The following is a 16,118-nucleotide window of genomic DNA, read 5'->3' as shown; positions in this document are numbered from 1 at the left end:
GGCAACACAGTCATTTGGACTGTAGTGGACCGGTTTTCCAAGGCGGCTCATTTTTTTACCCTCTCCAAATTACCTTCATTGAGGGAGACAGCGGTAGCAGTCATTAACCACGTCTTCTACATCCATAGCCTCCCGGTCGATGTGGTTTCTGACAGAGGCCCCCCAATGTCTGTCACAGCTCTGTTGGTTTTTGTATGTTTTGTCATTTTTTCTCCCTCAGGTCGGCATGCTTGATCAGCATTTCCATGGGAACACTGATTGTTCCAGGGGGAACGCTGATTATGCTACTTTTTAACATGCCAAGCAGCACCTGTTCTCCCCTAATTCACTCCTTTCTTAAGCCTGTCGTGTTCTCAGTGTCTTTGCTAGATTGTTGTTTGATGTTGAGTACTAACCTCACTCTCTCTGCCTAGATGGTCCTGTCTTGTATCTCTGTTGGTTGCCCACGTGTCGGGTGTGTGGTTGCCATCCAGTATTGCTGCATGTCAGCTGACCTTCCATGGAGGATACCTCGTCTCTGCCCGCGTGTCGGGAGTTAAGTTTGCTCATCCCTGCTGGCCATTGTTCTGCATCTCAACAAGCTTCAACGGAGGATTCTATGAATCTGTTCCTGACTTCCACAATGCACACACTCATCCTACAAACACTCTTCACGGATTGTTGCGCGTGCTACCTGAAGAACGCAAAAGATTGTCACTTTACACGTACCTTGTAAAATGCCCTTAAGCATCTGGACATTCAGTTCTTTACTGAGTAAAATCTTATAATTTCACATACGGAGATATCCATTTCTCCCTCAGGTAACCCAAAGTTTTATATTGCGTCTGTGGGATGCCAGACACGAAGCTGTGGCTTTAACAGCAGAATCACGTTGAGCCTTGACTGACAGCATTCAGAGAGATCTGTAGTTTTATTCAGTAAATAAAGTTCTCTGGATTCCCACATTGAGTTTTACCTGTAATAATGGCCATAAACTATAAAATATTTATTGGAAGTGGGGCATTGCAATCTATTTTTTAAACAATAATCATGAAATATCATTTACATGAGGAAAAAGATCGCATTTAATTCAAATGGTAATTAATTTACACAGAACAGAACTCAAACGATAATTTGCTGAAAATAACCTTCTTAAATCATCTGGATTCAGTCAGATTTATTGAACAGAATGTGTTTGTGTATCTGTAACTGCGTATGTAAATTTAATCAAGTCCGAAGGACATCTTTGTCGTGACATCATTTTAAGTTACTTCACAAAAGCCTATATTGCGAAACGACTGTTTAGCTAAATAGGTTTAGAGTACATGCCAATGTTTTTTGCTGAGTTCAGCATGTCCCACGTGGCGATGAAGGGCTCAACTTCTCACGCAATGGCATGCAGATGAGCTTACCAGGTGTGTGTCCCCGGCGGGTTTGTAAAAACTGGATATCATCTTTTCAAGTTCTATTGCATTGCTGAAGTGAAGTTTTTTAGGTCCTGAATGTTTTTTTAAATCTAAAGTGAAGCTCTCATACAGCTGACACCTCTTGTTGTTGTGCTCGCACTCCACTTCCGCCTTATTTTCGATTTGTCGATTCTGAAATTTTGTAATCGAGTAATCAAATTAAACCGAGTAATCGTGACAGCCCTAGTATACTGTGTGCCGTCCGATCCAGAATGTGGAAAACCAAAGTATCTTTTGACCTCAAGACAAAGTCAAAATGTCTATGCAATGCACACAATAACACCGTAAATTAAAAACATAAAACAAGGATTCAATAATAATGGGGATAAAATATACTTTATTAAACATTGAAATAATATGCTTTAACATGTAATATAACAATGACAAAAAGTCAATTTCAGAAGTTATACATATATAAGTAAACATGTCACAGTAACTTCCCCCGACAATGTAGATACATCACAATCGGTATGGCCGTAGCCCACTGTCCTATCTGGTCACAAGAGGACACCTTGCAAACTAAAGCACACGGTCGTGCTTTAGTGGTTTTGTGCTTTTTGTGTGACTGCAACAAGGATTCGAAACTTGTTGGAACGTGACATTGTTGGAGTCATGGAACAGAGCCAACAGCAACAGAAACAGTGAACACACTGTGACCATGATCTCAATCTTGGCTCGTTAACGTCGGGGAAGTGAGTGGCAGACATCAAAGTGACCTGTGTCACGTCACAAACTTGATCCTGGCCTGAGACAGTGGGGAAAGTGAGATGGCTACTAGGCAATATGTAGGTGCCTAAAATCTAATTTTTTTTTACATGGCAGTCTTCTGGCATGGCATCAACAACAGTAAAAACAAGCATAGACGCAACCTGCGTCATGCTACAATCTTGTTCCCGACTTGTGACAGCAGGGAAAGCAAGAGGGCTACTAGGTGACATGGAGGAACCTGAAATCTCTGTGTTAAGACATGGCAGTCTCCTAGCATGTTGCCAACAATGGTAAAAACAGGGCGAACCATCCTGTGTTAGAGGAGATGAAACACTCTCGCTTGTGGCTCACAATGGCGGGGAAAATAAAAATGGGATTCCTGACAAATTTAATGAAGGGTGTCACTTCACAGACACCGGGCCACGCATAGACCTGCCAATTTCCTGGCATCCATCTAAATTGTGGGAAATTACAGCGTTCATATCAGCTCCTATCACTGTCTAAGTGTCTGACATGTTTGAGATAAGATATAATTGAAGAAATAAGGTAAGATCAGGACTACAGGGTGCATAAATTGAGAGGAAAGCGATCTCCTTATTCTCTATCAAAGTCTTGATGCGAGTTATTCTGCCATCTGAATCTCATAAGTGATTGTCTCAGAACAAGAGTCTTGCATAAGAGAATAATAATAATAATCAGCACTAGCACAATGACCAATAAAACTAGCCCCTAACCAAGCCAGTCTGCCTACCACATCCCTTATGAAAATCTCTGTCCCAACAATGTCAAACACCTTAGCAGACAGTACAACCTTTGGTAGAGTGCAAACTGCATAAAGCAAAATATTTCATTCAAACATTTAATTTATATAAACAGAAAGTCAGAGATACACCGTAAAAATTTTTTAGAACTGCGTATGACTACAATACTTTGTTTGGCACTCACCGGTACCTGTCTTTATATAATGTTGTAATTGTCAAGTACAGTGCAGTGGGGTTGGTGAGTTGAGGGTAGCATATTTAATATTTTCAAGATCTTGGGGGGGCCAGGGTAGCTCAGTTAGTAAAGACGCTGACTACCACCCCTGGAGTTCGTGAGTTCGAATCCCAGGACATGCTGAGTAACTACAGCCAGGTCTCCCAAGCAACCAAATTGGCCCGGTTGCTAGGGAGGTTAGAGTCACATACTGAGTAAACAATTTTCATGTAATATTTGCCTTTTTTTTTTGCCAATGTGTGAACGGCATGTAACGCAACTTAAAAAATGAGCCCTTCCTGACCTTCTTAGGTTGCCTATTAAAACCTTGTAGACTGATTTTCATGCGAAGGGAGCGGGTCGCTTTTGCTGGGAAAATCCAAAGGATGTGACATTTATGCATGCTACCAAGAGCTTTGCCTCAGACAGTAGCTTCTCTTCCACTATTCAACAGCGACAACAAACTGCAACACTAGGTAATGTTATCTTAGAGATGGAATCCAGCAAACGTCCGGCTCCCAGCACAACACCGACTCCTACACAAACTCAGAGTAAGCCAAAAAACAAAACAAAAAACATTTATCTACTGAATCCCATCTGGCTAAGCGGAAACGTGATCGAGCGAAAAGTGAACATCGGCAGGGCATTTGATTCCTGGAGGGAACTTCGTTTTGTTTTGGGGATCAAAACCGACCCTAAATTGGCATTCTTCTTATTGGACAGGTAAGCTTACATAACTGCAAAACATGTGAAATATAGTGCCATAAGGATTGATCTGTGTAATTTTAGCTAAACTACAAAAACACATTAAATGAATGCTAGACAATGTTCAAGATAATGCAAAAAGACCCATTCATTAGTGTAACATAAGGTTATATAGAAAATATAAACATTCTATTATTATAAAACAATAGCGCATCGATATATCAAAATGACAGTTGTAATGGAATCACATCAATACTGAATTGTGTCAACACATTTATAATGTACAGTCTATTTTATAAACAGCTACTGTCATCCACCCAATTTAGCTAACAGCTATTGATAAAGCTGGCTAGCTAGCTTTATCAATCGTATAAATGCAGTCAATGTATCATGCAAAGAAAAGTGATTACTTCAAACTACTGTCTCGCATAGTCAGACCTATATCCACACTTTGTTTTAGCCCTGTTCCAGCACTGGAGAGTCAAATATAATATACAGTCCCAAAGTTTGTAGTAAAACAATCATAACTGTTTCTTGGATGATGCTCGCATCCCTATGGAGTTCTGTACCCCATTTCCACCTGTATTTAGTGTAGACCACTTGTGATCTTAATATCAGGTGGAATTGGGTTATTAATACAATGTTGAACAAGGCCAAACTTCACCATAACAGGTGATTTTAGCAAATGACACTTCTTAGATGATGCTGCTCTTTTAGAAGAAATTACATCTTTGGGATTATCTGAATTTTCAACTATTTACTTGAAGCATTGTAACTGAAGAAGGGACTTCTCTTTGTGATTACTTTGGGCAACACCTTTTCATACGAGAAACTACATGACTTGCTGTGCTGAAACTCCTCCCACATGAAGAGCACTTGTAAGGTTTCTCTCCAGTATGAATTCTCTCATGTTTTTTCAGGTGTTGTGACCAAAGTGTGTGAACGAGCACGAGCATGAGCAACAGGTAGCTGGCTGCAGTTCACTTAACGGCCACAGGTGTCATTAATAACAAGGGTTTCTGCATCTTACACTTTAAGAAAACTCCTCCAGGTAGAACACTTTTTTTTTTGGTTTGCCAGCATCTTCTGCACATTTGAGTTCTTACCAACAGTGGCTATATGACGCTGACATCCATCTTTTGATTGAGGGACACCATCAAACTACACAACGATTCCAAAAGGTGCAAACATTCATTGAAGCTCAAGAAGGCAACACACTACAGTGCATAGAGATGATCACTTTGAATTAAACACCCTGTGCTGTGGCTCTTCTTCTTCTCTGCTTTGTGTTGCATTCAACTTCTGGGTTAAATATACATTGTGTGGCACCTCTGTTTCTTTTCAGAACATGCGAATAATGTCCAGGCCAATTGTGGTCTGACTGATGTGTAGCGTCATATTCGATTTTTAACAGGAATGAAAAGGAGGCTGTGAGGGATAGACATACCATCTCTTCAATGGCATGCACAGTATGAAGCTGTATAAACCTCCAAGATCCCATCTGATCTTCCACAACTCAAGTTGTCTGGAGTTTTTGGTCTACTGTTTGTCTTTGAAAGTTATTTTTTCAACATTTTGTCCGCAGAGCATTCCTAAAACACTTTAAACTGCAGTACAGCCCATTGAAGAGACTGTATGCTTATCACTCACAGCTTCACTGTCATGCCCATCTAAATTCAAGGGTGGCGCTGCTACCAAGCTACAATCACATTATCTAGGTCTGTTACGTTCAATTTTGCAAAAAACGTACTTGTTCACTTTCCATCTGACTAACATGACATTTAAAAAAAAAACAATTATTATTGCTTTAGTCTGACTGAAATCAAACTTTTACAATGCATGTAACAAACTCATTCAATATGTCAGTGTGTTACTGCATGGTAACAAACCTCATAAAAGTCATTAATGACAAATAAAACATAAAAAAAATGCAGCTGAAATTTAATCTAAGCACAACTGTAGCATTTCGATCAGAATTCTATTTATTTTATTAAACTGGGTTTCAGATGTTCATGCTTCTTGTCTGTAGAAGATCCGTGAAGTTGTTGTGCTTGTATGTGTGTTTGCTTTTCCAAATATTCTGACCGGATGGTTATTTCCTTTTAAAGTCGCACATAAGAGCACAGTTAAATTGATTGACACTGCTGTCCGAGATGCATTCAGGACGGATTAGCGTTTCACACCTCAATGCGATGTGGTTATATGCATTTTCACTACCTCCGTATGTGGTTTCAGTGATCCGATAACAAAACGTTCTGGACCCCGTTTCCACCTGTATTTAGTGCAGACCACCTGTGATCGGATCACCATCTTAATATCAGGTGGAATTGGGTCATTAATACAATGTTGAACAAGGCCAAACTTCACCATAACAGGTGATTTTAGCAAATGACACTTCTTAGATGATGCTGTTCTTTTGGAAGAAATTCCATCTTTGGGATTATCTGAAATTTCAACTACTTACTTGAAGCATTGTAACTGAAGAAGGGACTTCTCTCTGTGATTACTTTGGGCAACACCTTTTCATATGACTTGCTGTGCTGAAACTCCTAGATGAAGAGCACTTATGTTTTCTCTCCAGTATGAATTCTCTCGTGTTTTTTCAGGTTTTGTGACCGAGGGAAACTCTTTTCACAGTGTGAGCACTTGTAAGGTTTTGCTCCAGTATGAATTCTCTTGTGTCTTTTCAGGTTAAATGACTGAGTGAAACACTTTCCACATTGTGAGCACTTGTATGGTTTCTCTCCAGTATGAATTCTCTCGTGTGATTTCAGGTTTTCGAACTGAGTGAAACTCTTTTCACAGTACGAGCACTTGTGAACTTTCTCTCCAGTATGGATTCTCTCGTGTGTTTTCAGGTTTTCTGACTGAGTGAAACTCTTTTCACAATGTGAACACTTGTAACGTTTTTCTCCAGTATGAATTCTTTGGTGCTTGTTCAAGTTGCTGGCTGTTGTAAAGGTCTTCCCACATTCAAAGCACATTGGAGCACCCATGCCATAATGTATTTTCTGGTGTGCTTTAAAATAGGACAGGTATGCAAAACTCTTTCCACAAAAAGAACACTTGTAAGACTTCTCATTTGTGTGAGTTTTCTGGTGTGTTTTTAGGTGCGCTGCCACAACAAATGTTTTACCACACTGATCACATTCAAATGGTCTTTCTCCGGAGTGACGGAGGAGATGAATCTTGAGATCTTGTGCATATGTAAAACTTTTCCCACACTGATGGCACAAGTAAGGCTTCTCTCCAGTATGAATTCTCATGTGGATATTAAGATCTCTTTTATATGTGAAACTCTTTCCACATTGAGAGCAGGTGAAAGTATTTTTTGATGCTCTTCTTTGAGACTTTAGTGAGAAATTCTTCTTAGTCTTTGAGTCACTCAAAGATTTTCCTCCAGTTATTAAATCATGATGTTTCTGACACTGAAGTTTCTCCTCAACTTCATTCAGCTCTTGATGTTCCTCTTGCTCTTCCATCAGCTCTACAATGAACACAGTAAATTGACAAAAATAAATTCAAGAGGGAGAAATGTAAAGAACCCCCACCCCAATTTAAATGGCAGAATGCAACAAACATCCATTATGGCTATGTTCAGACACACGCAGCTGAATGTGTCCAAATCAGATTTTCTGCTCAAATCAGATTCTTTTAAGAGAATTTAGCCCATATCAGACACTAGTCTGAACAGCCGATGCTCGTTAACTTACCCGCATGTGTATAACACTCCCTGAGCACGTGCATAACAAACAGACATGTTCATTCTTCTAATATGCATAATAAAAGAAGTTTTTTTTTTACCAGAATAGAACACTTAATTACTACCTAATAAAATATCTGCAAGTGATGAAAGACCAGATGCATAAAGATATTTTAAACTAAGTAATTTGCAGTCGTATGGTAGAATTGAATTACCACTGAAGTTCAAGAATGTAATATTATTAGCGAGACGGCATTAAATCGAAGGACAGCAGGAAAAACAGCATTATATATATGTAAGGGAAGAGTTATTTGCAATTATTTCAGATTCCCATTTACTTGCATTCTGATACAGTTTGAGAAATATAGAAACTGTTTTCTGCACGGGTGACATGAGCAAAGAGCTGTGTTACATAGGCTAAATCTACCTCTGCATGTTTTCATGCACATATTTTACTATGTGAAATTCAAATGAACCACTGAACCCAACTGCTGAAGCCTAAAGTTTTATTTTATTTTCTTAAAAAGAAACTGCATGTATCAACTAGAAAAGATATGACTTGAGATCTAAAGTTTTAACCCTCTAGGGTCGACGGACGTGCCGGCGCCTCCTGCTGGATTTTTTCCTCATAACTTAAAATACTCCATCATGTTTGGGCATACAGATAATTGTAAGACATCATTAGAGACTATAAAGGGTCTACTTTTATTTGTGCACACTCATAATAACAACAAAACCTTGTGCTTTTGTAAAATAAAGAAAATAAACAGGGTGCGCTTTCAGCCATCTATGTCTCCGTGAGTATCTTTCTGAAACACGTCACAAAAATGAACAAACTCCGCAATACTTATCAGACAAACATGAAACATATGTCTAAAGAAAGCTTAAAATGTCTCCTTTTAAATTAAACAATTCAAATTTAAAACAAATATTCTCCTGCAATGTAATCTTTATGAAACATAGCGATGTAGTTTCTCCTGGCTCAGCTAATTATCCCTAATGTGACCACACACACCAGCAGAGCGCGCTATTCATACGGTAATATGCTGAGGCGATCAATGCAAATGGTAAACGCCCCCAACAGTGCCTTAAAAAGCATCAAGTTCATCATCAGATTCATTCACTATCCTGTGCGTTTGGAAGATGGCACGCTACTAGGTGAGGAAGCTCCTGGATAGTGACGAAGAGTTCACATTTTCCTCAGAAGAAGAGCGGGAATCCGACGAGGAACGTTTGCATTTTGAAGAGCGACTTGATCCAGCCGAGGATACAATTTCAGATGAGTAAGTCTTTACTTACATTAGTTGACATGCTATTTTATATAAACATGGACATATTTTACTAGTTGGACTATTTCCAGACTTGCCAGCCAGTATTCAGAGTATTGAAAATTGAAATATGTCCTAATAGGCAAGTTTTAGTTACATTTAAATGTTGTTTCTGCTAAAGCAGGTATTTAAATTGTATGCTGTATGATATAAATATGATATGTAATATGATATAAAAATAATATGAATGTTTAGATTATATTCATCTAGTGTTTATGCTGCCTCATTATCATCAACTAAGCTTGTGCTTGCAAATATCTGTTCGGGTGTAAATGTGTCAAATGTGCTGTAAATATGCCCATATTAGAAAATCAGCATATTTGAATGATTTCTGAAGGATCATGTGACACTGAAGACTGCAGTAATGATGCTGAAAATTCAGCTTTGATCACAGGAATAAATGGCATTTTACAATATATTCAAATAGAAAACAGTTATTTTAAATTGTAAAAATATTTCACAATATCACTGTTTTTGCTGTATTTTGGATCAAATAAATGCAGCCTTGGTGAACAGAAGATACTTCTTTTAAAAACATTAAAATATCTTACAGATCTAAAACTTTTAAATGGTAGTGTATGTCTGAAGTTTTTAAGTAAAGTCTTTATGTAAAGAAAATGTATAGTCAGATTACTTCTTTTAACTTAAACTTGATTTTGTGAATAAGCTACAAACATTCATTCTCTCTCAGGGGAGGGGTCTTTGTCTCCTCAGGTGCGAATCACATCAATATTCATGATCATTCACGCCTCCTCGCATATGGCCTTTCTAACACTAAAAGTGTCTTACAAAAGTTAAATGACTATATTGTTTTATATGAATGAGTGATCAGGATGGTTTTCACATCATTTTGTAGCAAAAACTCTAGGCTACAATATCCAGTTCTCAAAAGTCTTGTGAACAAATGTTTAGTATGTGTTATATGGCCTTATTTCAGTGACTTAACATTTTTGTTTTTTCAAAAACCACAGAAATATAAACATGTACATACATGTTGTTCACATATTATTGAAGCCCAGTTTGTGCTGAATACAGTGTTATTAGACTTTAGCCATTAATATGTTTTTAAGCAACTGAAAAAAACACAAATGTCAAGGCATGTCAAAACTTCTCCAGGGCCCAAAACACCCTCAGACCCCAGAGGGTTAAACCATAACAGGCATATTCTGTGGTAAATCAAGCGTGCAAGTGACGAATGTTCCATTAGATATATGTAAAAATCATTCAATCTGACCTGGCTGCTCACACTAAAAGGCACATTGGAAAAAATCAGATACGTATCAAATAGAGGTCGACCGATATATCGGTTTTGCCGATTAATCAGCACTGATAACAGAATTCTGGAACTAATGGTTATCAGCAAAAATCCACACCGATAGTTTTTCCCCATTGCGTCTGGTGCTGGAGCAGCTGGGATGGGTCCGCTGTCGTTATACAGTATGAGAGCAACCTCTAGAGGTGAAATTAAAACTTCACTGATGCCTTTTGGTGTTTGTTTTGACATGTGAGATTACACTCTGCATGGAGCGGAACACTTCAAATGCGGATTTAAAACATCAATAATGAAAAGGTACATATACAGTACACTACAGTACATGTTTTCATATCATTATAAAGTAATTCATTTGTTGACTAGATGCTGCATTAGTAGAGAACAGCAGTATGTTTGCCGACAAGGCTGAGAGGAAACTAACATTAAAGCTAACCTCAAGTGGTAAGAACAATGTGACAGAAATACATGCAAGTCCTACCCAAATGTTTAAATGTCACGATTGTTACCATATATTACCATCTATTTGCATTATTTTATATCCTGCTGGTCACATTTATGCATTTGTTAGCCAGCTAAGTTGCATATTTAAAGCTAGTGACATGAGAAAGCAAATTAATATCTTTATGCAGCCGAGAGAAACGTATAAACAAATCAGAAACACATCTGATTTCAATTCAGTTTTATCATCCTCACTGTAATACGATGACTTCAGATTGATAACATTCTTGCGCTAAAAAAGGCTAGACACAGCACAACAAATACAGTTTAACAGAAAGCAGGCATCTCAATATGCTCTTAAAGTTCTTTTTAATTAGACACATCATCTAAAAAACAGCGCTTCTGCACAAGACGCTGAATAAACAAAAACCAAGGGAAACAAAGACGTTTGTCTAGCGAGTGTTTACATAGAAAAACCAATGGATGGTTGCAAAAGCATTCGGTGTGAACAGCCCCTTACAATTGGTGGAGGTCTTTGGCCATTGCGTCTTGCTCTCTCATAAGCGTTTCTCAGATTAAGCAATGAGTTGTTTAAATGCTTTGTCAGGAAAGATGTTCAACTTGGCAATGTGTGTCTCCAGATTCTCGCATTCATTTCCTGTCTGTTGTGTTCCATCTGATTGAACAGCCCCTGGCCTGGGCTCATAGTTTGAGCCGCTTCACCACCGAGTTCACACAAATACCACTGCTATCTGTGAATATTGCTACTCTACATACAACTGTACTGAATAAAAAACAATGTGGTTTTTCGCTGTTATTATGAAGCTTGAGTCTGGAGTAGTAGGAATCAGAGCAAGTGTAACACCATGTGAACTGTCTATTGAAGCACCCCCCCCCCCCCCCATTTCTCTTTTGACTTAATATTTGAGAATATGGACTGACTTAAACTTTTTGTTTATTTATTTTATGCACATTAGTAGAAAATGAAATGCTCTGTTTTAACAGCCAGGATAGGAATGTTCTTTGCAATAATATAACGGTGCTGAATGGTTTATGTATTTATTGTGCCCTCTTGTGGACTAAGGAAACAATGTCAATTTAAAAATCAGCTGACTTTAAATTTGAATATTAGTTCATATATATTAATATTTATTTCATAAAAAAAACCAATACATTTTCATGGTTCAGTCAGTACTGTTTATTGTGTGTTATTTTTTCATTCAGTATCAGTTTTACAAACTATCGGTTGATTAATCGGTTATCGGCAAGTACTGCCCAACTTGGTTATCAGTATCGGTAAAATCCACTATCGGTCGACCTCTAGTATAAAATGTGTTTTTCACTGTCCAGCAAGACGACACAAGACGATTTAAATTGTAATGTGATAAACATCATCTAATATTGCTGCACTGCTCAACATGTGCTATCTGTTGCCGCTAGAGGGTGCCCCATGATCACACTAGGGATGTGCGCTACGACTAATTTGACTGTTGTTTAAATGGAAGTTTTGTAACCCACTAGTCGACTAGTCTAAAGAGAAATCAACCTTCAGAAAACACTAAAAAAAATATTTTTTTAAATATTTAATCTATTCCAAATCTGATGCTAAATTCCACTGAAAATGGGCATTTATCTGCGATGTGCTCGCCTTGAATTATGATCACTGTACATTAAATACAGAACATGACACGCGTTCACCTTTAGCAAATACAGGTTTATTTATTGAAAACAATTGAATGAATAGTGCAGGATCAATGGAACAACCCTAAAAGCCTGTTCTAAATGGAAATCACAAAGTAAAAGTTACTTAACATATTAAAACAGTCAGGACATTGTTGAAAATAATTAATAGGTAGACTAAGCCAAATCTATGAGAGAGAAAAAAATGTGCTGAAAAGTTGCGCGTATTTCAGGATGTGCAGTCGTGCATTAGCCATTGATCTAATATGACAGCTGTTCATTAAAGAACATTAACCAATAACAGTTACGATGTAAAAAACAAAAAGTAGCTATAGGATAGAAAAAATAGGCCTGTGACATCTGTATGATGTACACACATCTGTATGTGTGTGTGTGTGTGTGTGTGTGTGTGTGTGTGTGTGTGTGTGTGTGTGTGTAGAGGCCTGTGGGAAGGAGGCCCCTGAAAATGGAATGTGTGATCACATATGGTACTCATATATGGTAAACTTGAGTCTCATGTTTAGACACAAGAGAAAATATAGGATAAGGCCCCGTAAAGAGGTTCCAGATGGAGAGGGGCCTCTCAAATAGTTTCATGTTCTCTAAACAGACTGAAGACACAGAACAAAATGTATGGGGTGTATTGGTCACGCCCTAGGTGAATATGTGTATATAGGCATGTTTGAATACAGAAAGTCAGTTGTGCTGGGAGCAACTCGGCTTTTTTATCTCTGATAATAAAGTCTGTCTTGTGGCATCAAAACCCCAAGACTTCAAGAGTGATGTTTCACAGAGGTGGCAGAAGCCACAACATGATGTAGCCTGCAATAAACCTAATGTACTCTAAACATGACGTGCACATAGTTTAACACGTTAAGCAGTTGGCAATCGTTGAATATAGCCTTCTTAATCAGCAGATTAAAAAAATGGCATACATAGTCTAAAACTAAGCTTATTTTCTAGGCTACTTACTCAAAAACATAAATTTTTTGATGAGTAAAATTAACACGTCGACATGTTCAGATGAAAGACGGGACTTGACTTACCTGAGGCGTCTATCCTGCACTTGAAAAAGCCCGCTCAGTGGCAAAATAACATCCAAGCATGCACAGATGTAAAGAAGCCTCAAATGTGAAAACATCCTTAGGGACTTTCAAACATTTGGAAAGCCGATTCCCGCAACACCGAAGTGATTTCATAACTACTTTGCTGAGTTTGCTTGTCTAGCGAGAGGATATTTTCCTATGCGTGCCGTGAGAGAGAGGGAAGAAGCTTGCGTAGCCTGAGGTGAAATTAAACTCTGTATCTGCTCCAGATATCCTCTTTTTTAAATAATATTTGTATTATTAATTCTATTTAAAATATGTAACATTAATATGACAGTAATTTAAGTGCAGCCTCTGTAAAAATATAAAGCCAAACGTAAATGTGTAAAAATGATAATCAGTTTAATGGGGGAAATATTAACCGACTAGTAATTCCAGTGTCGACTAGCAGCATCAGAACCGTTCAGTCGACTAGTCTCACACATCCCTAGATCACACATCTCTGACTAAAGCACTGAACTGAGACCTTTTGCAGTTTAGTAATCGTGTAAGACAATTTTGTGATTTCGTTCTTAATTCAATCAATCGAGCAGCCTTAAAAGACACCATATGGATATCTTAGAGGTCAAAATCAGCAGGTTTCAGAGTGTTTTGGGTGGTTTTCTCCTCATTATGTTCAGTATGTGCCACTTACATCTGTCACGTCAACAACACCATGTTTTCCTCATTAATATGAAAATGACAAAGAATACAAATGAAATATTACATGCTCTTTGGAGTGCCAACCCTTCAAAATTATGTGGCTATTATTATTTCTGGAGTGTGCATTTAAATTCACATTTACAAAGTGTGTCTAAAAAAACTAATGCCTGCAGCCTTTGTCACAGTCAACCAACAGATCCTCCTGTCCCTCTCCACCCTCTCTACTCTGGACATCACAAGAACTGTGCTCTAATGGTTCAAATCCTATTTAAAAAATCAATTCAAGAGAGACAAATGTGAAGAAAAACAAAACAAATTTAATGGCAGAACACCCCAAACGTCCATTATATACAGTATTTGTGATTTTTGCTGTGCAAAAGGCAGGGTTCTGCAGAATACTTAATTCTGCATGAATGATGTATTCTGGGCTGAATACTAAACGCTCTCTCTTGTGGCAAGGTGAGCAAGAGACGAAGTGGGTGTGGTGTCAGGCCTCAGAGAGGCATTTATTTGAAATAATAAATGTTAGGAGGTAGTTAGGGATAGTACTGACAAACACAGAAGGCAGAGTCCAGATTATATCACTCATATGTGGGGAATAAGAAAGGCACACATGCATCAGATGGGGCGGCCATTAGTTTTAAATTTGAAACTCACCTGTCAAGAGTGTGGGAAAATACAGCTCTGTGTGGCCTGATCTTCCTCTTTTCTTCTACAGTGATTGTTTTCCAGTTGGAAAGTATCACTGTTGTCTTACTACCACTATTACTACACGGGAACTCTTTTTAAAATGGAACACTACTGGGGGCCTGGTTAGCATAGCGAGTAAAGACGCTGACTACCACCCCTGGAGTTCACGAGTTCGAATCCCAGGGCGTTCCTCAAAGTAGATGGAGCTCCAGGTCACACCCACTGATATATATATATTATATAGAACTGGATTTCTCATGACGTCATATCAGTGAAGTCACTGTGCCACCACATTGCTATGCCCAAACATTCCAATTTCCCTATTGACTTAATAGGAAATCATCTAATTTCAGCAAATAAACATTAGTCATTCAATCACTGATTTTATACTGGATATCTGCATGTACATCCCTACAACGCAAACGTCCTACACATGTAATCATTTATTTAAAGTCAGAGCGAGTTATGTACAGTATATCTATATCAAACAGTATCCACCTCTAATAAACTTCATCAGCGAACAGATCAGCTGAATGTAAACAAGTTCACTGAAATGGAGGTAAGATACAAACAGACATTTTCAGACTTATTTATTGTGATCATCGAAGTGTTTGTTCAGAGTTATTTGTTTTATGTTTTTATCAAAAAGTGCCTTTTTCTCAAGGTCACTTGAATAACAGCACGTGCTCTCTCATTCTATCGTACGTGCAGCGAGCGCAGAGATTGAGGGAGACACGCAAAGCAAAACTGGTTAAAATTAAACTGATACGGGTCGACTGGAGGACAATGAATTTAACTGACTACAGAGATCACTTCAATATGAAACCAAGCAAATACCGGGCATTTAAGGCGATTTAGAAATCCCAGTCTGATTTTTTTAAAGTCCCTTTCAGGGGTAAGGACATGTTATCATCCTAAACAAGCAGATATTACAGCTTTTCCAACTTACATTACAACTTGTGGACAGTTTTGCTGCTTCCTTTGGTGATCGTTGTGCTGCACTGATAGACTTAACACCAGGGCAGGTGAATGCTCTGACATCGCGATCCACGTATATCTTCTCCCTTGTAACGAATATTATCCATAACAAGCTAAATAAACATTACACATGATTTTAATGAACATGATGACAGAGGGTGAAATGCAGCTGTCGTATCCGCAGGTCAGAGAGGGTGAAATGGGGGCGTTTTAGCCTGTCAGTCATTGACGCTCTATGAGAGGTTGGGCATACTGAGATGGCCCGCTCGAACACTTCCGGTGGCTTCACCTCCTGCTGTCAGTTTAACGCTGCATCACCGATCCAGTTCTATTTATATATCAGTGGTCACACCTAGCGATGACGTGGACCAATGGCAGTAAGAAGGTGTTTAGCAGCCGGTAAGAAGTTTGCCCAGGCGAGTTGTTACAAACCATCGAGTGAACTCA

General features: G+C 38.4%; 1 protein-coding gene across 3 annotated transcripts in view; it reads right to left on the bottom strand.

Moving 5' to 3' along the window:
• LOC127418591 (zinc finger protein ZFP2-like) overlaps nt 1-16,118 on the bottom strand; it is a 49,782-nt gene that overhangs the window by 32,081 nt on the left and 1,583 nt on the right. For 2 of the 3 annotated variants that reach the window (XR_007893508.1, XR_007893507.1), the window contains exon 4: nt 6,298-7,320. Coding sequence is in view for 1 of the 3 variants with exons in the window: in XM_051659224.1 (XP_051515184.1) it covers nt 6,398-7,320 (923 nt within the window). In the remaining 2 variants the exon portion in view is untranslated. Of the gene's footprint in view, nt 1-1,762; nt 7,321-16,118 lie in introns of those variants that run through there. The other variant, XM_051659224.1, reaches the window with a different exon arrangement.

This window comes from Myxocyprinus asiaticus, chromosome 28 (genome assembly GCF_019703515.2).
Source record: "Myxocyprinus asiaticus isolate MX2 ecotype Aquarium Trade chromosome 28, UBuf_Myxa_2, whole genome shotgun sequence".
NCBI classification, from domain to species: Eukaryota; Metazoa; Chordata; class Actinopteri; order Cypriniformes; family Catostomidae; genus Myxocyprinus; species Myxocyprinus asiaticus.
The sequence above is the reverse complement of the archived record's forward strand: the minus strand, read 5'-3'. Positions and strand labels throughout refer to the sequence as shown.